Source organism: Myotis myotis, unplaced genomic scaffold, assembly GCF_014108235.1.
Source record: "Myotis myotis isolate mMyoMyo1 unplaced genomic scaffold, mMyoMyo1.p scaffold_m19_p_7, whole genome shotgun sequence".
In the NCBI taxonomy this organism is placed as follows: Eukaryota; Metazoa; Chordata; class Mammalia; order Chiroptera; family Vespertilionidae; genus Myotis; species Myotis myotis.
Genome location: NW_023416379.1, coordinates 9,321,163 through 9,346,791, shown reverse-complemented (window position 1 = coordinate 9,346,791; position 25,629 = coordinate 9,321,163). Strand labels below are relative to the sequence as shown.

General features: G+C 43.3%; 1 protein-coding gene across 6 annotated transcripts in view; it reads left to right on the top strand.

Moving 5' to 3' along the window:
* The window catches only part of MTHFD1L (methylenetetrahydrofolate dehydrogenase (NADP+ dependent) 1 like), a 159,947-nt gene that overhangs the window by 11,699 nt on the left and 122,619 nt on the right, over nucleotides 1–25,629 (top strand). For all 6 annotated transcript variants that reach the window (XM_036316575.1, XM_036316574.1, XM_036316572.1 and 3 more), the window contains exons 5-11: nucleotides 446–570; nucleotides 1,313–1,413; nucleotides 2,555–2,691; nucleotides 14,506–14,617; nucleotides 21,823–21,914; nucleotides 22,777–22,874; nucleotides 25,449–25,622. In XM_036316575.1, the coding sequence (XP_036172468.1) occupies nucleotides 446–570; nucleotides 1,313–1,413; nucleotides 2,555–2,691; nucleotides 14,506–14,617; nucleotides 21,823–21,914; nucleotides 22,777–22,874; nucleotides 25,449–25,622 (839 nt within the window). The remainder of the gene's footprint in view (nucleotides 1–445; nucleotides 571–1,312; nucleotides 1,414–2,554; nucleotides 2,692–14,505; nucleotides 14,618–21,822; nucleotides 21,915–22,776; nucleotides 22,875–25,448; nucleotides 25,623–25,629) is intronic.

The following is a 25,629-nucleotide window of genomic DNA, read 5'->3' as shown; positions in this document are numbered from 1 at the left end:
AAGCGTTTGTTGAACACACTGCGTTTTGAAACAGGCTTGGCTGGGCCAGGTGGAATGCTTGATTCATGCTTTCTGGCTTCCCTGGAAGTTGGCCGTCTGCTTGGCGTACCTATGATTGTTGACAGCAGCTTGTCTTTTGCCTATCTAAACTGTACTAACTGTTGAGCTTTGGTTTTGTTCTGTTCTGTTCTCTTCCGTTCTGGCTGAGAGCAGAGTGATAACAAAGGCTGAGAAGTCACTAAAAAATTCAGCCAGCTTTTTCTGAGCATTGATAAACATGCTGGAAAGAGGAAATGGACTTCATTGTGCTTTACACCAAGTCGTCAACAGGGAATACAAAATAAACTACAAGAGATGTATTTTTATGAATATGTTTCTTATACAGAGTTTCTTTTGGTGGGTCTTATTTTTGCAAAAACAGATTTTAGTTGTTTTCTCTCTTTAGATTATAGATGAAATCTTGAAGATTAATGAAGACACCAGAGTACATGGCCTTGCCCTTCAGATCTCTGAGAACTCGTTTAGCAACAAAGTCCTCAATGCCCTGAAGCCAGAAAAAGATGTGGATGGGTGAGGAAATAGAAAACAACTCATTGCTAAATGAGTTTTTCTACTATGAATTTTTTATTCCACTGTTTCAGCTATGTCCGTAATTAAGAGAGAAAAAGAAATCCTTTTAATACTTAACATCATTTAAACGTTAGTATCATTTAAATATCTTATAGTATTTTGAGAGTTTGAGGGCTTCTTAAATTCTGTGTAAGAAAGTTACATACAGTGGGGCCTTGACTTACGAGTTTAATTCGTTCCGTGACCGAGCTCGTAACTCAAAATTACTCGTATGTCAAATCATTAAAGTGAATGAGTGAGACACATGATGCTGGGCTGATGTTGTGGCGTTCACTGTGACATTCGCTGCGCCAACTAATGGTGGGGTATCTGAAGCTGGCTCGTAACCCGAATTTTAGCTCGCAACTCAAAGCAAAAAATCAGCCGAGGGACGGCTCGTATCTTGAAAAACTCGTTAGTCGGGACACTCGTAAGTCAAGGCCCCACTGTACTTTAGAAAACATACTTGTCCTTTTGTAGGGCAGAATCAGAACACCCAAGGTCATCCCGACTCATAGGGACCAATAGCCTGAGGGGCTACTCTAAGAAGCTGGTGGCTTTTATTCCTCCCGCTCTTTAATTTACATTTAACTATTTAATATATCTACCTATTCATTACTGACTTGGGTGTTATTGTGGACTCATCCCTGCAAGTTACAGATGAGTGAGTTTTGACTGCTGGTTGCCTTATTTTTGGTTTCAGAGTAACAGACGTAAACCTAGGGAAGTTGGTACGCGGGGATGCCCATGAATGTTTTATTTCACCTGTGGCCAGAGCTGTAATTGAACTTCTTGAAAAATCAGGTATGATGCTCCTGCAGAAATGCTGCTGTTTTCTACTTATTGGTATTTATAAGCCTTATTTTTTAGTAAGGATTTGTTTCTAGAATGTCAAGATCCTAATCGAAAAATGGAAGTGTGATAATTCACTGTCAGCTTATTTATATCATCTTTTGAGAGATATGAGTGACTACAGAAGATTTTTCTGATACGATTGTGTTGCAATTTAAAAGAGAAATCAGTAAATATAACCAGTTTTAAACAAATTCTCAACTTCTCTCATGAAAACAATCAAAATAACCATAATGAAAAATGTCTCAAGTTTTACCTTCTTAAGTCTGTCAATATGAATTTCTATATAAGACTTATATATAGAACTTAAATGAGAAAGCTGTTAGATGTAGATTAGGATATAAAACCTAGATTGGGACTTATCAGTGAGCAATATCTCTGAGTAATCAGTATTTAATTTCCATCATTCTCCCCTTGATCTGGCACTTTTATGTCAGTGACATAGAAATGAATAATCTCTTTTTCTTGGTTATTAAATGTAATGAGTAAATTATTGCTGGTGTTTCGTATATTTAAGGACTTGCTAACTGAGTACATAAAAATTCAACTAAAATTTTCTCTAATACAACTTGAGTGAAAAAAAGAGGCACATGTCCCTCCCTCTCACCTGAACAATCAACAATCAAACAAAAATTCCAAAGTAAATACCAAAGTTCTATTAGAAGAATAACTTTCAAGGTACACCTCTAGCAGCAGTTGCCAACCAGTGGTCCGTGAGGTACAAAAGGTTGGCGACCGCTGGTTGAAGGAAACCTTTGGAGCAGCGATCGCCAACTGGTTGTCCGAGGACCATTGGTGGTCCGTGAGGTCTGAAAGGTTGGTGACCTCTGACCTGTAGGACATTAGCCATTAAGCTCAAATCTCTGAGATAATTCATATAGACAGTGGTTTTTCAACCTTTGGATTATCAGGGTGATGATTCATGGCCACTCTACCATCGAATTTGCAAAGAAAGAGTAAATTACGGCTTTCTCATTGTAGGCTGGTGCTCAGAGGAGCTAGTTTTAAAAGGCTGTTGTGCCTCATGTTAAAGCTGTATGGTGGGAAGGCTCTGATGTTTGGGTTGTAAGACTGATTTCCATTTGTTGGGCAGGTGTCAGCTTAGATGGAAAGAAGATCTTGGTAGTAGGAGCCCATGGGTCTCTGGAAGCCACCCTACAATGCCTGTTCCAGAGAAAAGGGTCCATGACGATGAGCTCCCCGTGGAAAACACCTCAGCTTCAAAGCAAGGTAAGCACCAGACCTGTGAGAAACGTAACTTTCAATGCTTGTATTGGAAAAGCAGAGGGGCTGAGAATGTACAGGCTACGTATTTAAGAAGTTGGAGAAGGAACAGCAGAAAATCTCAAAGAATGAAAACAGAAAAGAGCATAGATTAATGAAACAGAAAACAAATATATATGAGAGATTATCAACAGAGCCTAAAGTTGGTTCTTGGAAAAGTCTAGAAAAAATAGATTCACCATTAGCCAAAATAACCAAGACAAAAAGAGAGCGAACTGGAGCAATGTTAGGAACGAACAAAGGGCCATTTAACATCGGAAAATCTATTACTGTAATTCACTACATCATCAGATTAAAAGCTAATCTCACCATAGTAAGTGAAGAAAAGTCATTTGATAAAATCTAGTATCCTTTATGAAATTTTTCTAGAGAACCTCTTAGGTTAGGAATGTAAAGGAATTCCTTAATTCGTTAAAACATCTATAAAAAGTTAGAGCAAGCACCTCATTTCATAGTGAAATATTAGAGACTATTTCTTTTAAAAGTAGGAAAGACAAAGGGTACCTGTTATCAGTATTCCTAATTAACAGTATATAGGAATTCCTAGACAAGTTGTAATATAAAGAAAGGAAGAAAATTTTTAATGATTGGAAAGGAAGATACTCAACTGTCTTTAGTCCTAGATGATATGGTTATCTACTATTAAAAACTATGAGAATTAATAAGTTCAGCTGGGTTCTTGGATTTAAATGAACTTGCAAAACGCAATTGCATTTCTAAATCGTACACCCAGTTAGAAAATTATAAAAAAATACAATTTCTAATAGTAATGAGAATATAAGGTACTTGGGAATATATTTAACAAAACTTATTTCTGACCTTTTGAAAGAAATCATATAATTTTGATGAGATTCATTAAGAAGACCCAAATAAAAGCATAGATAAGAAGATTCACTATCTTCAAAATACTAATTCTCCCCAAATTAATGTATAAAGTTGAATCAAAATCCTGACATAATATTGTTTTGTGGAATTTGACAAGCTGATTCTAAAATGCATATGGAAGCACAAGGACCAAAATGACGATTTTGAAAGAATATCAAAATGGAAGAACTTTTAAAAACAGCATTCACTGAAAAATAAGAAAGATCTATTTCATTTCATGAACGCCACTTATGTAAGGTCTAAAAGCAATGTTACCTAGTATATAGTTTTAGGACCACATACTTAGAGAGTAAAAGTGTGAAGAAATGGATGGGAAGTATGAACCCAATTAGGAAAACCATTTTTAAGGGACAAAAATGTGGCTGTGGATGGAAAGGAGACCTGGGAACCTTTGCTTGTATTGGTCGCGTCTTTTTTCTTAAACTGGGCAATGGGTGGGGTGTCCAGGTGTGTAATATTATTATCATTTCAGTTTCATGTCTCAAATAGGTAACACATTTTTTAATTTTAAAAAATGACAGTGCATTTCACAGATATCAAGCAAATTCAAGTTAAAAGCTCATTAAGTACAATAAATTAGCACAGAACAAAGTCTAAAAGTACAGGGTCCTCATGTTGCTGTATGAGAATGAAAACAAGCAAGTTGTAGTCCCGCCCAGGGAATGCTGGTGTCTCGTCTGAGACTGACCATATTTGAGTAGCCAGTGGATCAAATCCGTTGAATTCTTGTTTTAAGACGGCTCAGGAATTGGATCTTGTAATGAAACTCAAACCAAGGTGTCTTTCTAGTGGTCGCCACATGATGGCGGCCTATTCAAGAAAATTCAAAGGCAGTGTTTTGTAACTGAGAGCCCCGAATTTTTGATTTGGAAGCTTAGTGGAAGAGGAAAGTAAACCTTGCCCTGAACTGAACAGCTGCGGCGAGAGGGAGAAAAATGCCTTCATTGGCAACTGAATGTTTTCACAGCTGTCACAGATACTTTTGCTAGTTGTATCTGTATTGTTGAAAAACAAAGACATCTTTTAAAGTACTTTTTTTATTATGGAAATAAATCACCCGACTTCTCTGGGATAAATCTCATTCTAACTCTGAGAACGATTAAGTAGCTTTACTCTCTAGAGAACCTAGAAATTGGGTTACATTTCTGTTTTCATAAATCTAAGAAGGTTCTCTCTATTAGCTCATGTCGCACACACATGCTGTTTTCTAAGTCCTTGGTACTTATAACAGCACCACCGTAATCTGAGAGCCTGCATACTGTCACTCTTTTTATTGCTTCATCTTTGTAGTGAAAAAGATGGAAAGAAAGGTTCAGGGCTCCCCAGCTTGTCTTTGAAGTGTATTTGGTGTCGGGTGTTTGGCCCCCTCTACCTGGCTACTTACTTGTGACAGGCTCCCATTCTACTGCAAGATAAAGCCTGTGTCTTCCCATTTTTCATGCTGGTGCTTAGCACGTCACCAGCCACTTACCTGCCCACCGCTGTGTCTCCGTGCTTCTGCCTGACCTTTGACTTTTCACCGTTCCTATACATTGCTGGGCCTTGTTTCAGAGGGTCAGTGGGCCCTGTACCGACCATAGTCAAAGGGTGGCAGTTACTGTGGTACAAAGAACAATGAGGCACGGGTTAGCGTCCTGGGGCACCCCGGTGGGACAGGCTGTGTCCAGTCTTGCCACATCCTTGGAAAAACATCACGGTGAAAAAAATCGAAGGCGTAAATGTAACAACAGGTTGGGAGTTTTGTCTTCTAAGTTCATCAACAATGAATAATGATGCATTTTAAGATTCTTGTCCATTTAGCTTCTCAGTATCAGCCGTGATGTGTTAGGGAAAGAAAAGGCTTATGGTGGTTAGATCAAAGGAAATTATCTTTGAAAAGCATTTCTTACCTGCCTACCTGGCATGGAACAAGAATCCCTATCGGCTGTCTGGTTGGGGATTTCCGATGCCAAGGGCATGGGGGGTTCTGGCTCGGGGTGGTGGTGTAACACTGCAGTCCTATCTACCACCTCCTAAGCGCCATACAGCCTTTCCAGTTTGGGATGACCTTCGAGTAATCAGCCCGCTCTAACCATGTCATGTAGATGTAATTGCTTCTCAAAACTGTAGGACCTTCGAAGGTTTGGAGTCAGGCACAGCATGCGTGTCCTCGGTAAGCAGTAGAACACGGGCTTTGGTGGCAGACAGTTCTGGGTTCACGCCTTAGCTGTTGCTAGACTTCGGTGAACTCGTCTCCCCGTGTGTAGAACGGGGACCTTGACACTCCCTACCTCATAGGGCTGCTGGGATAACTCAGGAATTGTGTAAGCTTGCTCAGCACAGCCCTTGGCACTGACTCACACTCACATCAGCAGCTTGGCTGCTGTGACGGTGAGTCAGGAAAGCCACTGGCAAGTTTCACCATGCAGATGTGTAATTGATCCGCGACGTAGAAAGGCAGGTGGGTCCATCAAATCCTACGGAGATAAACCCCAGCGGGATCCAGGACCCCTCCCTCCTTGGAAGGGATACCCGTGCTTCCACTGTGTGGCTGGGGGAAGGAGAGAGGCGCTCTGTCTGTGAGGTTTCCCACAGTCTGTGGAAGCCAAGGGAGCGAAACCAAAGCAAAACTAAGAGAGAGAGAGAGACAGAGAGAGAGAGAGAGAGAGCTCAGCTTCGGCCAGGCCCAGCTTCCCCTCTGGTCCCTCTGCCTTCCCAAGATTCCTCTGCTCCTTGCAAACCACTTATTTCAGATCATGTCTGCTGGGGGTTTCTGTTTCCTTCCAGGTCCTACCGTTTTGAGGGACAATTACATCGAGTTAGTTATATAGAAACGGATCCTTTGTCTACCAGCCTGCCTAAATCTGAGGCTATTCTTTGGATACCAATTACACGTAAAATCTTCATGGAGCATGAGTGTGAGGAATCGAAATTTGTCTTTAAGAGTTCTACAGAAAACAGTAGATTTCTGTATTTGGTAGCTTTATAGCTTATGCCTATCTGAGTGTATCCTTGAAAATTAAGACTATTTCCTGATTTGCGTCTGAGCTGTGAGGTGCGTTGTGCGTTTATGGTCGGGGAGGGGAAGCATGTCTAGGCTTTGGTCCACATGAGCCCCAAGCCGTGGATTATCAGGTGTCAGTGAGCAGAGCAGCGGGTGTGGTGCTTGTGCAGAGGCCTAAGGAGTAACCTCCTTCCTCCAGCCCCACACCCAGCTTCCCAGGCCCCTGCAGTGGAGTGCCCCCAGTGTGAGGACGGGACAGCGCCACTGCTCAGGGAGAATCGTCCTAGATTTGGAGATATCCTCTTCCTCACCCTAATGAGAATTCTCAGTTGTTCACCCCAATGCCAAAAGCAACCCGAGGTGAGAGACTGTTCCACATTTAGTCCTTCGGAGGCAGAGTGGTCCCCTCTCCAGGGAAGAGGGTGTCAGGGACTCAGGCTCTGTGTGAGCAGGGCCTGCTCGCGCCCCTGACTGAGAGCCGCTTCTGCATCTGTGTTAGACATAGCTGCACCACGATGCAAAGGCCTCCAGCGGTGACGAGTCACGTCACTTCCAGTGCGTGTATAAGAAATAATCTAGAAATAAGAGAATAGTCTTGTTTTTTCTCTGAGGCTCTCGTTTCTCCTCTTTCTGAGCACAGAGACCCTCAAAACTAGAACTGACAGAAGAAAGAAAAAGTACAGGTCTTTCACATGAAGAGTCCGAGTGTCTTTTTTTTTTTTTTTTGAGCAAAGCTAAATTATCACAAAGTCATTCCCAGTTTAAATTCAGAACATAGCATAGCTTAAAAAAGACTTTAGAATGAATTGGAAAATTCTAAATATATTTGTATTATACATAGAAAATCTTGTAAAAAGAATAACTGCTTTTTCAAGATAGGAAAGAAAGCCCTAGCTGGTTTGGCTCAGTGGATAGAGCGTCGGCCTGGGGACCGAAGGGTGCCAGGTTCGATTCTGGTCAAGGGCACATGCCTGGGTTGTGGGCTCCATCCCCAGTAGGGGGCGTGCAGGAGACAGCCCATCAGTCATTCTCTCTTATCATTGATGTTTCTATCTCTCTCCTCCTCCCTTCCTCTCTGAAATCAATAAAAATATATTAAAAAAAAAAAAAAGATAGGAAAGAAAAAAACCCTAGGTATTAAACTGGACTAGATTAGTGAGTTACATGACAAATCTTTTTTTAAAAATATGTTTATAATTGTTAATGCATTTGTCTTTTAAATCCTGTAGGTAATAAAAAGTATAATTATAAACCAAAAATACTATAATGCTGGCTTTCCTGGAGATCTCTTTTTCTTCATATGGCTTGGAGTTACTATCTAGTGTCCTTTCATTTCAAGCTGAAGGAATCCAGTTCACACTTCTTATAGGGCAAGTCTAATGATAGTGCACTCCCTTCGCTTTTATTAATATGCAAATGAATTAATTTCTTCCTTGTATATTTGAAGTACCGTTTCACTGGATATAGAATTCTCAGTTGACAGATTTTTTTTCCTTCCAGCACTACGTCATTCCACTATCTTCTGGCCTTTCAGGTTTCTGATGAGCAGGATAACTTTTTTAACAGGAGAGGTTACACCTACTATTAAGCTAGTAACATATTGTAAGGGCAACAGTGGTGGCTAACATTAATCAGGTGAGTGGTTACTGTGAACCACGTACTATCCTTTCCGTAAATTTTCTCACTGATTCTGAACAGTCATCCTGTTAGGCAGGAGTCTCATTCTCCCCATATCACAGGTGAGAAAACCGAGGCTCCGAGAAGTAAAGAGACTCTAAATATCTACCACTTTAAACTGATGGAGGTGGCACTGTCACCTGTGTTTCTAGTCACTGCCCCATGTCAGCTCTTATTCCAGGTAATTGCATGAGGTCTAATCACGAATGTTTAAAACCCTGAAGTCCCTGACAGCTTGGATGGGGAATATCGGAGAGACCAAGACCCAAGACATTAGACTTGTGTTGAGTTTGCCGTTGTTTTATGCCAACAGTTAATAATCCCACAGACACCCCTTTAAGAGAAGGAAGCTGAACTAGGCTGAGGCCTGGGTTTGTCACCACCCCTCCAGGCTCACTCCTCAGGGAAAGCGGCTACCTTACTGGGGCAGGGTGGGGAAGGGGGTGCCCCCTGGTCAGGACAACCTCATTGCTGTTGGCCTGGGGGGAATAGCCCCTGACCCCGGGACGCCACAGATCTTGTGCCGAGTCAATACCAAGGTTCCTCCGTGTTGTGTGACCAGGTGACCTGAGTCATGTAGGCCCTGGGCTCTCTTTGATGAGTTTTGAATAGTATTCAAGGCCTTTGGTGCCTTTGGTGTCAGCTCTTGTCCTTTCCACTGCTGCTCCTGCCTGAGCAGCGCCTGACTTATTCACACCACCACTTGTCAGAGAAGGCAACGGAGGCCGCAAGAGCTACAGAAAGTGGAATGCAGAAATCTCAATGTGGGATCCAAGGTTCAGAGTCGGAGAGCATGAATGTGTTGGGAAATGCCAAGCTAACTTCCCACAGCCACCTCGGCTTGCATTAACTTCAAGGGTCGTAGACATTGAAGCCCGTAGTTAGTAGCATAAATGTAAATCGCGAGGGCTGTCTGCCTCTGACACGTGGCTTGCTGCTTGTTGCTCTGGGAACTGTCACGTGGGCAGTTCTTCATTCTTGTGCTCCATGGTTCTGAGTCTTTGTCTGATGAGGTTCCCCCTCAAAATACATGCACACTTAGGGTCTTTGTCTCTCAGCCTGGCTTTTTTATGTCCTAGGGTGTGAGGAAGGGAATTATTTTTGATGCATGATTCAAAGTATATCCATTACTATATTGGAGGTTGCATTTCCCTTTTATCATCTGTTATAACTTAGGTGAGTGTGAAGGTCACTGGAAGAGGGATTAGCTGTCTTTCCTATCATTTTAGACACCAGAGAATATCTCTGATAGTCTCTTCTCAGACACTGAGCAGTAAATATGTTGAATGGTGATGTAAGAGGTGAATTTAGGAACATTTAGAAAAAGGAAGGTCATTTATTAGCCTTGGGGGGGAAATTTGGTAGATAAATGCTGTAATCATAATCCCTCGCTGTCCACTTGGCTTGTAGTCCTTCTGATTTATGAAATAACCATAAGGTAGGTCTTAATTTTAGAGGCCAATAATCTGTTCTACTGATCACGGAGGAGAGTGGAAAAAAGAAACATACCCAATTCCTGAAAGGAAAATTCTCCCAGGATGAGATCACTTGCTGAGCATGAGTTGGGGGAATTAGCTTTTGCTGAAATTGTCATTCTCGTATCTTGCCAAACTATTGCAACATCTGAATGAAGTGGTTTGACATTCCTATTTTAAAATATTTCCGCAGCTATTTTAACATTTTTTTGATAGTGTGCTTAAATTTCAGGGAATTGTGGCTAAGGATCCATAGGTACAAAGCAATAATCCTATACTAGAAGTTCATTTAACTCAAATAAAGAATTAAACATTCTAAATGAGAATAATTTATGTAGAAACAGAGTCTCTGCTCATGGAAACTCTGCCCGAATGAAATCTTCATTTGCGGGGAACACAGTCCACTCAAATGGCAACAGTTTCCCCGGCGTGGTTGCCAGTGCCCATTTCTGTCGTGCAGTCACTGACGAATTCCTAATGGTCAGAAATGGGTTTTTGTGCTTTTAGCTTGCTTGGCCATTGGGCATCTCTCAGACCTGTCAACCACACCCTTTCCTCTGAGCCTGGGCCAAACCACAGCCATCATTTGTTCCTCTTCACTTACCATTGAAGGGGAGTCCTCCCCAGGATGTCCTTTAACCCCCTTTCTTCCATCCTTCCTGTGTCCCTCGGAGCTCTTACCCAAGCTGCTGGTTTTCACTACATCTGTATGTTGAGGGATCCCAACCTGTGTCCCCCTCCTTCCTGACCATCCCCAGCTCCAGTCCGTCTCCTCTTTCATATTTCAGTATCGCGCTTCCCCAACCCCCCCCCCCCCACCTCCCCAAACCCATTCCCCACCCGGCTTCCAGAGCAATCTTCCTAAAACATGTCTGATGGTGTAAGGGCAACCGTCTTAGACCACTACTTGTCTGTTACCAAGAAAAGGGCAGCAAATTTGGAAATTTGGCACTTACTTTGCAAAAAGTGACATTTCATTAAAAAAGAAAAACACCTGCCGAAACCGGTTTGGCTCAGTGGATAGAGCGTCGGCCTGCGGACTGAAGGGTCCCAGGTTCGATTCCGGTCAAGGGCATGTACCTGGGTTGCGGGCACATCCCCAGTGGGAGATGTGCAGGAGGCAGCTGATCGGTGTTTCTCTCTCATCGATGTTTCTAACTCTCTGTCTCTCTCCCTTCCTCTCTTTGAAAAATCAGTGAAATATATTTAAAAAAAAAAAAAAAAAGAAAAACACCTAATTTTTTAGGACTCTGCCACAAGATAGTGAAGGAATCCTAAAGGGGCTCACACAAACCATCCTGTGTCCCGGTTCATTGAAAGTGAAAGAACAAGTGAGGGCGACCTCCCTCCCGTGGGAGCCCCCCCAGCCGTCACACAGGGCCTGATCCAGAATGCCGGTGTCTGCCCAGACGTTAAATACCAGTGAAACGGACTTTCCAGTCTGTGTGGGCAAGAGAAGTGGGAACTGAGCGTTCATTCGTTTCTTTTCCTGACCAGAGGTTTGCCCTGCCCGCTCCATCTTAAAGCTGCAGCTCTGACCGCTGAGGCAGGACTTTATTTTTAAGTCCTCGGCGGCCTCAGTGTCTGCCCAAGTGGCCCTTGAGAATGGCAGGTGAAGGAGTGTGTCCTGAAGAAGCCTGGGTCTATACACCTTTCTGAGTGAGCGGTTGTAGAACCCAGTCTTGGCTGGAGAGAGCACCTGCTGTTGATTTTTTTTTAAGTGCTGGCCTTCATTTTGAACTTTATTTACTGAACTCTGCTGATAACTTGGGAAGAGTATAGAGACAGCTTTTCTAGTCCCAGGCACTATAAACCACAATTCTTCAAAAATATCTCTCATCCCTTTTTTTTTTTTTTTTTTTTTAAACCCATCCCAGGTTCTGGTATACAGTATGTGCAATCCTCATACCATAGATTTTCAAATGCACCCTTTTGAAACACATCGATAGCAGAAGGCTAATTCTGTCTTCTAGCCGAGGAGGGTGAGGCTGTACTTTCTATAGTTTGAATTCTAAAATGCATTTTGTTGGCTAACTGCAAAATTATGATGTTCTTTATAACTGCAAATCACATCTTTCCTCCCTATCCATGTTCTGACACTCACCCCTCCACCCCTTTTCAAAATCAGTGAGTTAAAGAAAAACATATTTCATGTTATCTAAACCCTCCAGCCCGCCCCTAGGCTCCCATATGCTCCGCGTTAAATGTCTGCATAGCTGCGTCTTGCTATTGTTTTAACATTTGGTCTAATGCCTGGGGAGTGGGCGTTCTCTTTAAGCTGCTTCTACTCAATTCTCAGCAGAGAAAGCAATATTTTGTTATGAGGTAAAGTTTCAAGCCAGGCCCTGGCCAGGGTCTTCCCCACGGGGGAGGAGGAAAGTAGGAACTGCCAGGGCGACGATAATTCTCCTTGAATTTTAGCTCATTAAAATCTCCCCTGGTCCTTGGGGGGGTTATTTATTGATGTAAGCATCTAGCACTTGTCCCTTCCAGAAAGAATTAGCAGCTATGATGTGATCATTGCTAAGGGAGGGGGTTTTGTCCTTTCTCTGTGGGACCGGGTGTCCCCAGCTGCTGCTTAGCACAGCCCATGGCAGCGCTGAGTTTGGGTCCGGAGTCCAGGGGTCGGATGAGATTGCCGAGATTTATAGGTAATGAAAAGAACAGGTTGTATCGAAGACACCACGTGTAGGAAACGAAGTGTTCTTAGGGGACTTGTGTGAACCTGTGATCCTTGGCCTTTTCCAAAACGAACATTTCAGTCTTGTACATGTTAACTGTTTAGAGATGTTTTAACGTTTTCTGTTTTTGCTGCTATTGTGCATGAAAATAGAGCAAAAATGGTGTTTCTTATCTGCGGGTCCTTTTCAACAGCGTGGAACCTTTGTGTTTCTCTTGAGACTCACTGTAGTTGAATGTCTGCCCTGGTGCAGGTGAAGGAAGAGGTGCATTTTCTTACTCAGATGTGACATCCTCCTTCTGTAAGAACACCTTTTCCCCGAAATATAACATCGCCCGAAAGTCTGGCTGCTTTTCAGATCTGTCTGTAGAGAGCGCGTGTGGCATTAACACACCAGATTGTTGGTAGTGTTGGCTTTAAACATCTTGATTTCGTCTTGCAGCGTTGTGGCCACGGAGCATGAGGAGAGAATGGTTGTTTCAGCAAGGACTTGTCTTTTTAATGTGATTCATGCACTCAATTCGCCGAGAACCATTTCAGTGGATTCATTCTTCTTCCTGTGCCTTAATGAAGTACGAGACTGGAAAGCACAAGCACGGTTTGCCTCATTAGTGTTGCTCAGTGAATGTTAATTCATTGGTCCTATTCGCATGATCAAACTGATCTGGGCTTTATCGGCTCTTTGAAAAGATCTGCGTTTACGTTGTTACTGTGCTTCTCCTGTGTCGGGAGCTGGGAGCTGCCCTGGATCTTGGCCATTTTGTTCATAAGCCAAGTAGGACTGTCATGGTTTGCTTCCCCTCGCTGCCGTCTCTGGTCCCAAGAGGCCAAAGAGACTTCAGCTGACAAGGTCTCTTGCCCAGAAGGTGTTACAGACTCTCAGGTTGAGGAGCTGGCTTAGTTCTCCGTCGAGATGGTCAGGGATCAGCCTGTCCAAGCTGAGAGTGGAGGAGGGTGCGTAGAGCACGGTTGTTGACCGGGTGGTTGGGGGATGGTGGTGGCAGGGCATTGAGTCTGGAAAGCAGAGGGCAGGCAGCTTCCCTCTCTTTCTACCTCACAGAGGACTCTAAACAAGACGTATAGTAGGGATACTTACACTTGCTGAGCCTCCGTTAGCTTATCTACTAAATGGGTATAGGAATGCCGCCCTCACATATTTGGGGTATTCAGTGAGATATTGGCAGCACCGAGGGGACATGTGCAGGTGCAGCCATTTCCCCCCAAGGATCTAAGATTCCTTCTTGCCCTCTCTCCCTCCACATACAGATCCAGTTTCAGATCCTCGGTTGCTTCCTTGGTGCGGGGACAGGTGGTCACTCTTTGGTTGAGCTCAGAGCCGCCCGCTTACCCTACCTCTAGACGTGACCTTCCTACCAGACACATTCCTCCAGCACTGTGTTGGCAGAATTCGAACAGAACCGACGTGATAAATGTGTTTTGTAGTAGTGGTTTCATTCTTTCCTTTTTCTTTAAAAAAAACAAAACAAAAGTTTTTCACGAGACTAACCAAGGCCTCAAGGAAAAGGAGATCCTTTCTCGAGCTTTTGAACACCCTTCCATACATCTAGTACAAGCTCCACGTGGCTCTAGTTTTGATGTTTCAATTGTACAGGCCGGAGGCCCCCTGCTCTGGTCGCATCTTCAAGTGGCCTCAGTACAGCAACCCCAATGATCCTCCTAAGCCGCTGTGTGACTCAGGGTGCCGCCCACCCCGGCGCCCCTTCCGTCTCCACCTTCCATCGTAGTTTTCTTTGGCCTCGCCCTTTCTTGATGTTGCAGTGAGCAGTGAAAACACGTAAGTGGCGATAATACATACGCTGGAGTGACGACCCTGGAGAAAGTGTTGGTCTCCTTTTCCTTCAGGATATGATAAACACATTCTCAGTACTAACCAACATGAGCTGCATTAGTCAGTCAGTCCATGATTCTGTCCGGGTCGTCATTGTGGAGCAAAACTCGGGAACTGCGATGGCCTATTACGTTCAAAGCATTTGACATTGATCCCTTGGCATGTCTTTATTCAACAGATTGAACCCTGTGTGGTGTTTTTCTTTTTCCAGCTTCAAGAGGCTGACATTGTGGTCTTAGGCTCGCCCAAGCCAGAAGAGGTTCCCCTTTCTTGGATACAACCAGAAACGATTGTTCTCAACTGTTCCCATGACTTGCTATCAGGTAAGTGTGTTAAAATAGGTGCCGGGCTGCTGATAAAAAATAGGTGTGATTGTTACAAAGCACGTTAACCTTATTCAAAAGAGTATGTTCCCGAGATGTTTGCTGGTCATTGTCAGTCTGCGTGCACAGGAGAGGAAACAGTGTTGACGTGCCCACCTTTTGGGTTACTGACACGGGAACCACATTGTCCGCCAAAGAGAAGCCAAGAGGCCAAGTGCAGGGGCTGCCTCCGCCTCCTCCCCTGCCGGCCTCCAGCATCAAGCAGTCAAGTCAGCTGTGGCCTAACGCAGATCATTTGTACGTGTGTGAGGTCAGCTAGAGAGCGTGGTTTCCGCGGTCTCTTAAAAAGCACCAGAATCCTTCCTTCCAAACAAATCTCAGCCAAACCTCAACATGAAAACAGTGGCCAGGAGGGATGGAAAATGGAGACCAGCCCTCGTGTCTCCCAGGTTTCCCTGCAATGAACCCCCTAGAGGCACCTCAGAGCAGTGTGAAAGTCCCCATTACAGACGGGTGGTGTCAGGATTGATATTTGATGGTGTTTCACCAAGGCATCCGGGAATGCCGGGTCACACCAGGCTCACGGTTAGGGCAGCTCAAGCTGTGCCAGCACCAGGGCACCCAGCCAGGCGGCGGTAGGCGCAGGCCCACAGGAGGTACCCTTCTCTCACTCAGAGAAATAAAAGCTCTGGCCACACTCAGCCCGCCTCAAGTCCCTGAATGACATGTAGATGCAGAGATACTGGCAAAGGGAGGCGAAGGAACCCTCCTTCCTTGCTACCTGTGGCCTCCAAATCTCAGCATGAAGCGAGGGAGTCTCCTGAGGGCCTGGAGGACAGCGCTGTTTTTCTCCAGAGCTGGTCAGAACTTGGGCCAAAGTCCCCTCTCCCATCTTGCCAGTACCACACTGGGGTTCTTGGTCTTGAAGCCTTAGAGAATGGTATCCAGGAGAAAATAAAAATAACTTCTGACCCAGACACCTCGACAACCATTTTACATATTTTCATTCAAAAAGCATTCAACGTAATTTTATGGAACATATAGAATGAAAAGAAAATATATGATATGAAAAGCATTATTGACATTCATATAACTCTTTCTTCAAAGAGAAATATTGGATCTTCCCCTCCAGGAAATGTGGCTCCTCTCAGAATTAAGCACTCAGATTAAAAACCCCTTAAGCCTGTGGTCGGTGGCTCGCGAGCCACTTGCGGCTCTTTGGCCCCTTGAGTGTGGCTCTTCCTAAGCCTTATGAGTACCCTAATTAAGTTAATAACAATGTACCTACCTATATAGTTTAAGTTTAAAAAATTTGGCTCTCAGAAGAAATTTCAATCGTTGTACTGTTGATATTTGGCTCTGTTGACTAATGAGTTTGCTGACCATTGCCTTAGGCTGAAGGGGGGGCGTGGATTGGGGAGGGCAAGGGAAATCGATGCTCAGGAATTTCCCAGAATGCTTGTGTACTCAGCTCTTGGGTGAAGAGCACATAGATGAAGACAGCTATTAGGTGCACTACAGTGTGAATTGGGATTTATGGCTTTTTATTTTTTTAGCAAACAGAAGGCATCTTCTAAATAACTTATTTGAAATAACTGTAGTCTCTGGATATAACTTTTTTCCCCTGAAAAAATAATTATCTAGCCCATAAAATGGTAGATGGAGCAGATCTGCCCCTCTCCTCAGAATCCTTGTTGGAAAGTCAGTTATGACATTACTTTTTAAAATGAATGTTTCTTTGTATAATATTTACTTGCAGTTTTTTATTAGAGTTTATATATTTAGGGCAATATTTTCATAATTCTGGCTGAATTATGGGATGTACAGAATGAAAAGAAAATAATATGATATGAAAAGCATTGAAGGAGAGTCTACTTTCATATTCTCTCTCCCTTTTTTAAAAATATACTTTTATTGATTTCAGAGAGGAAGGGAGAGGGAGAGAGAGAGAAAAACATTAAGGATGAGAGAGAATCATTGATTGGCTGCCTCCTGCATGCCCCACACTGAGGGATCTAGTCCACAACCCAGTTCCCAGTCATGTACCCTGACTGGGAATCGAACCATGATCTCTTGGGTCATAGGTTGATCCTCAACCACTGAGCAACACTGGCCAGGCTCCCTCCATGTTCTTTTGGAATCCCTTTGAGACCCAATGATTTTATGCAGGTGACATATTTTATTAGTGAAACTTTGCCTTATTAATTAATTTCTTTTTAGGACCTTCATTTATCTGGTTCAGTAGTAGTTTTCTTGTTGTTTTTGCATGCCCAGAGTCCAGAATAGTGCGTGACACATTGTAAGTGCTCAGTTAATACTGAGTGCTGGATGAGTGAATAAATGTGGGCTCAGCTCAGAATTGCACTTCGATTGCAGTTTTAAGTTAGCTGTAGATGTAGAGACATTTCCTTGAATTTGTCTCCCACCTAGAAGCAGGACTGGCAGGGCTGAGTCAATAGATGAAAAACACTGTGCAGATGAAATGGATGAGCATTTTCCAGTCTGTACTGTTTACAATAGCATGCATTCCTCAGTAGTCAAAGTTTTCCTTTTAACAACTTTGAGTAGTATGAAAATTTAATCTATGAGTAGTAAATTGGTGGAAGACCCCCTTTTATATAATCTTTCCCCTTTGAAAAAATGAATAGACTTTTTCAATTATTATTAAAAGGGAAGATGCTTTTATTTAAACTCAAGAACAAAAGAATTTTTAATAAACTTGTGATTGACTGAAGGCAGGGTTTTTTAATGAAGTTTTTATGCTTATCTTAATGGTACAGGGTTTCCCTACTCTCTCCCTCTCTGTAAAATTAGATGGGGTATGGTGATTTACGATGAGGTACTTCAGTAGAGGCATTTTATTGAATATCTGATCTCTGGAGACGTTTTCCTGATGGTTGATATCCTAGAAGCAGTGTTCAGAAAACAATTACACCTACTTTGTTGGATCTGTTCGCTCTTCTATGGCTTGACTCTGTTTAGATTTAAAACAGGGTCCAGCCAGCATGGCTCAATGGTTGAGCATCGACCTATGAACCAGGAGGTCACAGTTCCTGGTCAGGGCACATGCCCAGGTTGCAGGCTCGGCTCCTGGTGGGGGTGTGCAGGAGGCAGTTGATCAATGATTCTCTTTCATCCTTGATGTTTCTATCTCTCTCTCTCCCTCTCCCTTCCTCTCTGAAATCAATCAAAATTTATTTTTATAAAGAAAAAAAACAACAGGGACATGGCAATGTTCAGTTTCCTAGTTATAAGGTATATTTTTATTAAAAAAAATTATTTCAAATTATGAAAGAAGTGGGCTGTGATTTTGTAGTGCTATGCTTGCTAAAGCAAGACCATTTGTACCCTAATATTAGGGCTTGTTTCCTGATGTACCAAACGAGACAAAGGAGAAACGGGTGTATGTCTTGGGCCCAGAGAACAGTATGAAAACAGCAACTTTGTGTTTTCATAAAGTTGGGTCAGAATAGTTTATGGCATCATGTTAAGCAAACATAACTGTTGTTAGTGTGGAGTAGGGGAGGAATGAATGAGATGCCTCCTCATGGGCCAGGCCTCTTTCATGGGAGCTGCCAATAAACGGCCCACTTTCTCACTCCATTTCATTGTTGTCACACCAGCACACAAAATAACTCACATCAGCGGAATGAAAGTTTACATGTGAGAAATCAAGCACAAGGAAGGAAGAGTTCCAATGAGGTTCTGAGGATGTAAGAACGCAGCTTTAGAGAAATAGGGCATGTGTGTATTTTAATCATTATCCTATTAGAGTTGGAATGTGTGCTTATGACTTTTGAACTTTAATTCTAAAATCTATTGTATCTATTACCATTTTCCTTAATTTTTTCTTTTTCTTTCTTTCTTTCTTTTTTTTTTTTTAGGAAATTCTAGATGTTTTCGATCTATCCCTGAGATATATTTTTGCCAGTTGTTTTTTTATTTCAAAATTTAATTAGTTCTCAATACAATATATTATTTAGTGCTTTTCTTTTATTTTTTTTAATGTCTCAGCCATTTAGAATAAACAAGTCTGTATCAATTTTTTCTTAATTTGGTTTCAGTGATTTCAAAATGGCTGCTTATATAATTAATACTAATTTTTTAACCCTTTCTTTGAAGATTCTTACATTGTATTCTTTTTAAAAATAGTAACACAAGTTATTTGATAGAGTAGTTTAGGTGTTTTAAGTGAGAAATTTTTGAGCATAGTCACAAAAATTGTACTGAAATTTTATTTATTGCCTTTTACTGTTAATGTATTTAACTTAATACATTAACTTAAGTTGATATATTTCACTTAAAAGCTAATCATTTTTTTTTGAACAGTTCATCTTTACTAGTTTGTAATTTTTAGCTCTTTCTATTTTCAAACTTTCACATAAGTTTTTTGGTGACTTGTTCTCCTGGGAGGAGGAGAAAATATTTAGAATTCAGCCTGTGGGTTTATGCAGCGCATGTTTTATAAGAAGGGTGCCCTCGGCCAGATTGCAAAATAAGCTGAAGCGTTTCCATGTGACCGAGATGGCAGGGAGACTGCAGAATGCCCATGGCCCCTCCCACTCATTTATTATGGCAACATTCCCAGGTGGCCTCAAAATAGCTCCTGTCAGAAAAGGCCTGTTCTGATTTCCAGGGAAAGTACTGTAACACTTTAGCCTTAAATTTTCTTATCGTGGAAAGTTTGGTTATTACAATACAAATTAGAGGCTGGTGCATGAAATTCATGCAACGGGTGTGGGGGGGGGTGGTGTCCCTCAGCCTAGCCTGCACCCTCTCACAATCCGGGAAATCCCTCTTGCAATCCGGGACTGCTGGCTCCTAACCACTCGCCTGCCTGCCTGCCTGATTGCCCCTAACCACTTTGCCTGCCTGCCTGATCACCCCTAACCGCCTCTGCCTGCCTTCCTGATCGCCCCTAACCATTCTGCCTGCCTGCCTGATCGCCCCTAACCGCCTCTGCCTGCCTGCCTGATCGCCCCTAACTGCTTGCCTGCCTGCATGATCACCCCTGCCTCTTTTTGCTGCTTGCCTGATCGCCCCTAACTGCTCACCTGTCTGCCTTATCGCCCCTAACAGCCTCTGACTCATCCCCCACACTCGGGATCCAGGCTTTCCTCCTCCGGACGGCCACAGGCAACCGAGACCCGGGCTTCCCTCCCTCTGGCCGGTCGCAAGCAACCGGGTCCTGTGCTGGCTTTGCCCGGCCGGCCAAAGGCACCTGGGATCCCAGGCGGTTTCGCCCAGGCCCCAGCTTTGTCAGGAAGGACCTCTGGAATGATGCCTGGAAGACATCTGGTCTATCCGGTCTAATTAGCATGTTACCCTTTTATTAGTTTAGATTACAAATTAAAGGCTGTCTTTTAAAGTGATTCATTGACTTGTCCCTGGAGGAGCCATGAGTGAATGGGGAGTGTTTAGTGGAAGTGAAAAGTCCCATTTGGTTTGGGATGGGACACGGGCTGGACTCACAGGCCAGTGTAGACAGCCCTCTGGGTGGGGCTGCCCTCCGTACAGGCAGGAGTTGAGATAATTTTCCTTTCCCCGTTCTCTTCAGATGAAATTTATTAAGGATGTATTCCTAATTTGTCAAGTTACCATCTTAATTGCTTCGAATTCTCTGGATTCAGAATTTTTAAGTTAGTTTTAAGGTGCATCGATCGTACTACAAAAGAAAGTTGTTCGTGTTAGAAATGTTGTGAAGTAACAAGTAGCACAGAAGAAAGCGACAGTAACTTTTGATCTTGTCACCTTGAGATAACCATCTTGTATTTTTCCACTAAAAAAGCATTACACTTAATTTTATTGGAATGACTATAGTAGTAGGAGGAAAAGAAAACAGTATGATATAAAAGCATTACTGAAACTCAGATAACTTCCTTCAAAAAGAGAAATACTGGTTCCTATGAGATTCTCCTAAGATTTAAAATACATGTATAGTTTGTGTTGTTTTAACATCCTCTTTATGTTAGCCAATTCTGTTGCATGGAAGGCAGTGGTTGAGATTACGGGAGGAATTATTCACTGTGTAATTCCATAGGCAAAATGTTCTTTATTGACAGGGGTATTTGTGATTCTGTTCCGGGAACATACATTTCTAAATTGATACCAGTTCCTAGAATCTAGCTTTTTCCCTGTGTTTCCATCATTTAAGGATAGAGGTAAGAATGAGGAAAGCATAATTCTTTTCTGTAGTGGTTGGACAAGACCTTCCGATCAGATCTCTAGTGATGCAAACAAAGCAAAACAAATCTCTCTCATTCTCTAGACTCTTGGCTTTTGCCTGAACATGACTTATAAAACTGAAGTGTTGCTAATCCTTAAACCATACCTTAGGGACATGATTTTCCAACACCCTGAACACATCTGACAATAGGACATCACAGAACACTTACCCTGAAGTGTTTGGTGCTCTCTCTTGCGAAGGACTGTCAGCAAAATGGATAATTTCAAAGTGTAGTGGCCAAAAAAGAGAGGAAGCATTTCTTAGTTCAGAAGAGTTGCTATTAGAAACGCGTCTCTTCTCTAAGGGAGGGTGTAGCTAAAGCATTTTTACATGTGTGTTTGCTTTTTATAATCTTTCAAGTGCCAACCACAGGAGGGAAAAGTAGAATTCTTATAAGTGCCTTTCTATTTTGAAAACCAGGTAATCCCCCAAATGAATATTCTAAAATGTCTCAGTTTCGATGGGAAATTGGTCACATCACTGTTAGGACAGGGAATTTTGTAATGATCAGAGAAAGCCTGATCTTTCACTTCACACTCTGGCTGGCTTTATCCCGTGGGAGTTCAGTCCCCCTACTTATACTTTGTATTCAATGTGTGAAATTGCTTTTATTTTATACGTATTGTTTAAACATACACACCATATGCCAAGCACTGTACCTACCATATCACACGCAGTTCTCACAAAATTCTATGAGGTCGATATTACCCACATCAATGAACAGGGTCAAAGTCACAGTTGCTGGTAGGAGGTAGAGGCAAGTTTTAATCCAGTCCAACTCTAGAGTCTGTGGCCCAATCAGGAGCCCCAGGATGGTGCCAGGGACTGGTGACCTACCTAGAGTCGTACCTGCCATGGCGCTCTAACTCACTTGGGTGAAGATGAGAGCGTCATTCACTGCGCCGGCTTTTTACAAGGAGCCCTCGGATATAAATGACCATATGCTGAAAGTCTTTTTCCCCCCTAACATGTTTCGCAGGGAAGCTTGGCTCTGGCTCTCCGGGTGTACCCTTCAGTGGTCCCATTGCGGAAAATGACGTGAGTCTCCTTGCTGCAGCTCTGCGGATTCAGGTGTGTTCGACACAGCTAAAGCATTTTTCCATGTGTGTTTGCTTTTTATAATCTTGCAAGTGCCAGCCACAGGAGGGAAAAGTAGAATTTTGAGTTTGGAGCTTTGATTAATAGTGACTAATATTTTACTATTTTTTTTGTGTGTGTGAAAAGATGGAATATTAAGCACTTTGCACACCTGCGTCCTTTAATTTTATTTCTCTCTGTGTGTTACTATTTAATAATTTAATAATTTGCTTACTGTTCTATCAACTGTAGAAGGGTTATACTTGAAATGTTGCAAATTTTTTTTAAGTATATTTTTAGTGATAGTAGAGAGGAAGAGAGAGGGAGAGAAACATCAACGATGAGAGAGAATCATCGATTGGCTGCCTCCTGCACACCCCCTACTGGGGATCTAGCCCGCAACCCAGGCATGTGCCCTTGACTGGAATTGAACCTGGGACTCTTCAGTCCGCAGGCTGATGCTCTATCCACTGTGCCAAACCGGCTAGGGTGCTCTTGCAAATTTTGGAAGCTAGGCATCCAGCCTGATGGTGCATATATTCTCCTGTTTTCCTCATTTTTTTCACTTCTAATGGAGATGAAGAATCCACTCTATAAATTTAATCTATGCACTTGATGCCTTAGTGAACACTTAAACTATTTTAATAGTACATATATCTTATATTTTCCTTTTTAAGAAAAGCCTACAAATTTAATTGCATGAGAATGAAAGTATTCCTGATAGTCACTCGAGTCGTTGTGCAACTTGGTAATCATTTCCTGGCATGCCACCCCGGCGCAGTGTCTGCACAGTTCACACACATGCCCCGTCAGCATTTACGTTTCTAACATGCTTTCCTTCCCGTCCCTTCTGAAGAACATGGTTAGCAGTGGAAGGAGATGGCTTCGTGAACAGCAGTACACGCGCTGGAGACTTCACTGCTTGAAACTTCAGCCGCTCTCCCCAGTACCCAGGTACCCGGTGATTTGTTTTTACTGATGTCAGCTCGTCAGAGTGCCTTAGGTCTCCACAGTGACCCACTGAGGGGCCTGCCTGGTGGTGTCATGCCCTCAATGGGAGATCATTTTCTCTAGTCAAATTGCCACGCTATTTTTTCCTATCGTTTAAGTGCTCCCAAATTAAATAATAATGAACATGTTTACCATATCCTATCATTTCTAATATATGGGGTTTTTTTTCCATTTCTGAAATCAGTATGTACCTTACTGTCACTAATGTATATCCTGAATTAAATGGCAGTGGGGTTTTTTCTTAATTGTCCATAAAATAATGGTGCCTTAGATTTGACCAAACACAGTCATGTAATAATTGGAATATTCTTTTAATGTTAGAAATACCCAACATACGTCGTCTGGTTTTGAGGGCCGTGTAGGTTTCCACTCGGGGGGTAAAATGGTCAAACGGCCAAACACCAGTCCGGGTGGGAGTGTCCAGCGTATGTGGGAGGATCCACTGTCCCACAGGCTGGCCCCGGCAGATGTTTCCTTCGGAGTGGGCTTTGACGAAGTGTAAGCTGCATACTCTCTATAAATTTGGAAATGCAAGCTGGAGAACAGTCTCAGCGTTGTTAGCATAGTTAGATAAGGTGTCTGAGCCAGAGGTGTGCTCTCTCCAGCCTCATAGCGCTTCCTCTGTGGCTGCCCCCCACTCAGTGAGTTGGCCCCACCCCTTTCATCAGAGGCCGACACAATGCCAGCGCTTCCCCAGGTGATCCCATCGCTTCCCCAGGTGGTCCCATCGTCACTGTTGGGAAACAGTGTCAGTGGTTATTGACTGAGTTTTCACTGGGTAACCAGTTGCGTTGTAGAGTTGACCTGTTTCCCTGGGCCGTTCCTGAACACTGGTTCGTTCGATTACGCCCCTGTTTCAGGCTGGTGAAACCCTCCAGGCCAGGCTTCCACCCCTGAAATAGACTAAACATCTTAGTCATCTTCTGTGTTCATTAATACATAAATCCCAAGGAATGTTGTTTTTCATAATATTATCCCTGTAGTTCTGGAATCTGTTTCATAAAATACTTTTCAAGTTACTTATGTCATTATAGGACCTTACTTTTTAAGAGTAAATGAGTAAATATTTGAGATGGGCTCCACCAAATTCTGTGCCACAATCTTTGCTTACATCAAAATAAATTGTCCTTGAGGGGAAAAGTGCTTTAATTGCTTAACCGAATTTGACTTCTAGCGCCACTGGGGAAAGAAAGGCAGGCTGACTAGTTTATAAATCACTAAGAAAATCAAAATGATGTCACTACCACTCTTTAGCTAGGGAAAAGAGAAAACCTTGGACATTTTCCAAGAGAGGGCTCTTCGATTTAGGATATTGTGGCAGGAAAGAGAGCGAGAGTAAAAGTGGGGAAAGAGAGGGGGTAGCCTGGGAAGAATAATGAAGCAGGAGCATGGCAGTGAGGGGGAGGAAAACCTAAGGGCACAAGAGAACCTGGCTGGAGGCACAGAGCTCAGCCCACATCTGCTGAGGTGCCCTGTCCCCTCTCTGAGCTGCCCTTGGGAGAAGTGGACATTGCAGGTCACTCTACTGTTACCTCGTGCACCGGAGTCAGCCCCTGTGGGGTCATGGAGAAGAACGGGGTCCTGTGGCAGCTGAGAATAGATGTTAGCAGTAGAAACAGACCAGAGCAGGGAGCGACCCACTGCCAGGGGAGAGGGTGATCTGCCCCCCAACGCAGACTGTCGTGCCCCAAAATAGTGCCCCCGGGCCAGTCCGGGAACTGGCTCCTGTCTTCTCAGTCCCTGATGCCTGCTCTCCCACAGTCTGGCTCAGGCCTGCTGGGTCTCTCAAACTGATGGCCTGCCAGACATTTGGATGGCCTGAACCCCAGTAAAAACATGGCCGAGCTTAGGGGCCCCAGGGGCGCTCTCTGCGGAGCTCAGCAGACGCTGGTTTTCACAGCACTCCTGAGAGATGCGCAGCGCTGTTCCCATCTTGCCAGATGAGAAAACAGAACCAAGTGTTTGCCACTCGGAAGCTCCCAAGTTTCCTGTCCCTGAGGTTGAGCTTTGGACATGGGTCCATTACAGTTATGTAATTAATGAAATATTTTGAAATATGATTTTGAACTTGAAATAGGAAAGAGAGAGGGAAAGTATGGACGCAGATAAAACAAAGTCACATTTGCACATTTTGAAGAGTGGCTCACCCAGTGAGAGCACTGTGCGGTAACCTCTCTGTTCCTGGTTAACGGACACAGCGAGGACCCATAGCACTGTGCTCTGTAATAGATTTACACTGAAACGGGCACATTGTGATCTGTAGCCTCCTCTCCTACGGTGTAGGTGTTTTCCTTGTACCCGGGCAGAATTCTAGGATCTTTTCCAGTTTTTCTAAAGCGATGCACCATTTTCTCACGTACGTTAATTGTTAGCAGTTGTGCGTACCGCTGCTTGGGGGAAAGGACCACGAAGCCTTTCGCGTTGATTTAATTGTTGGCGTGGTGTGCGGCCATTTTTCACTCCAGCAGCGACCACCTAAGCTGAGAAGACTCTTGTCTCTTATGTGTTTCCCCGCAGTGATATCGAGATTTCAAGAGCACAGACGCCAAAAGCTGTGGATGTCCTTGCCAAGGAGATAGGATTGCTTGCAGATGAAATTGAAATCTATGGCAAAAGCAAAGCCAAAGTCTGCTTGTCCCTGCTGGAAAGGCTAAAGGATCAAGCAGATGGAAAATACGTCTTAGTTGCTGGGTAAGAC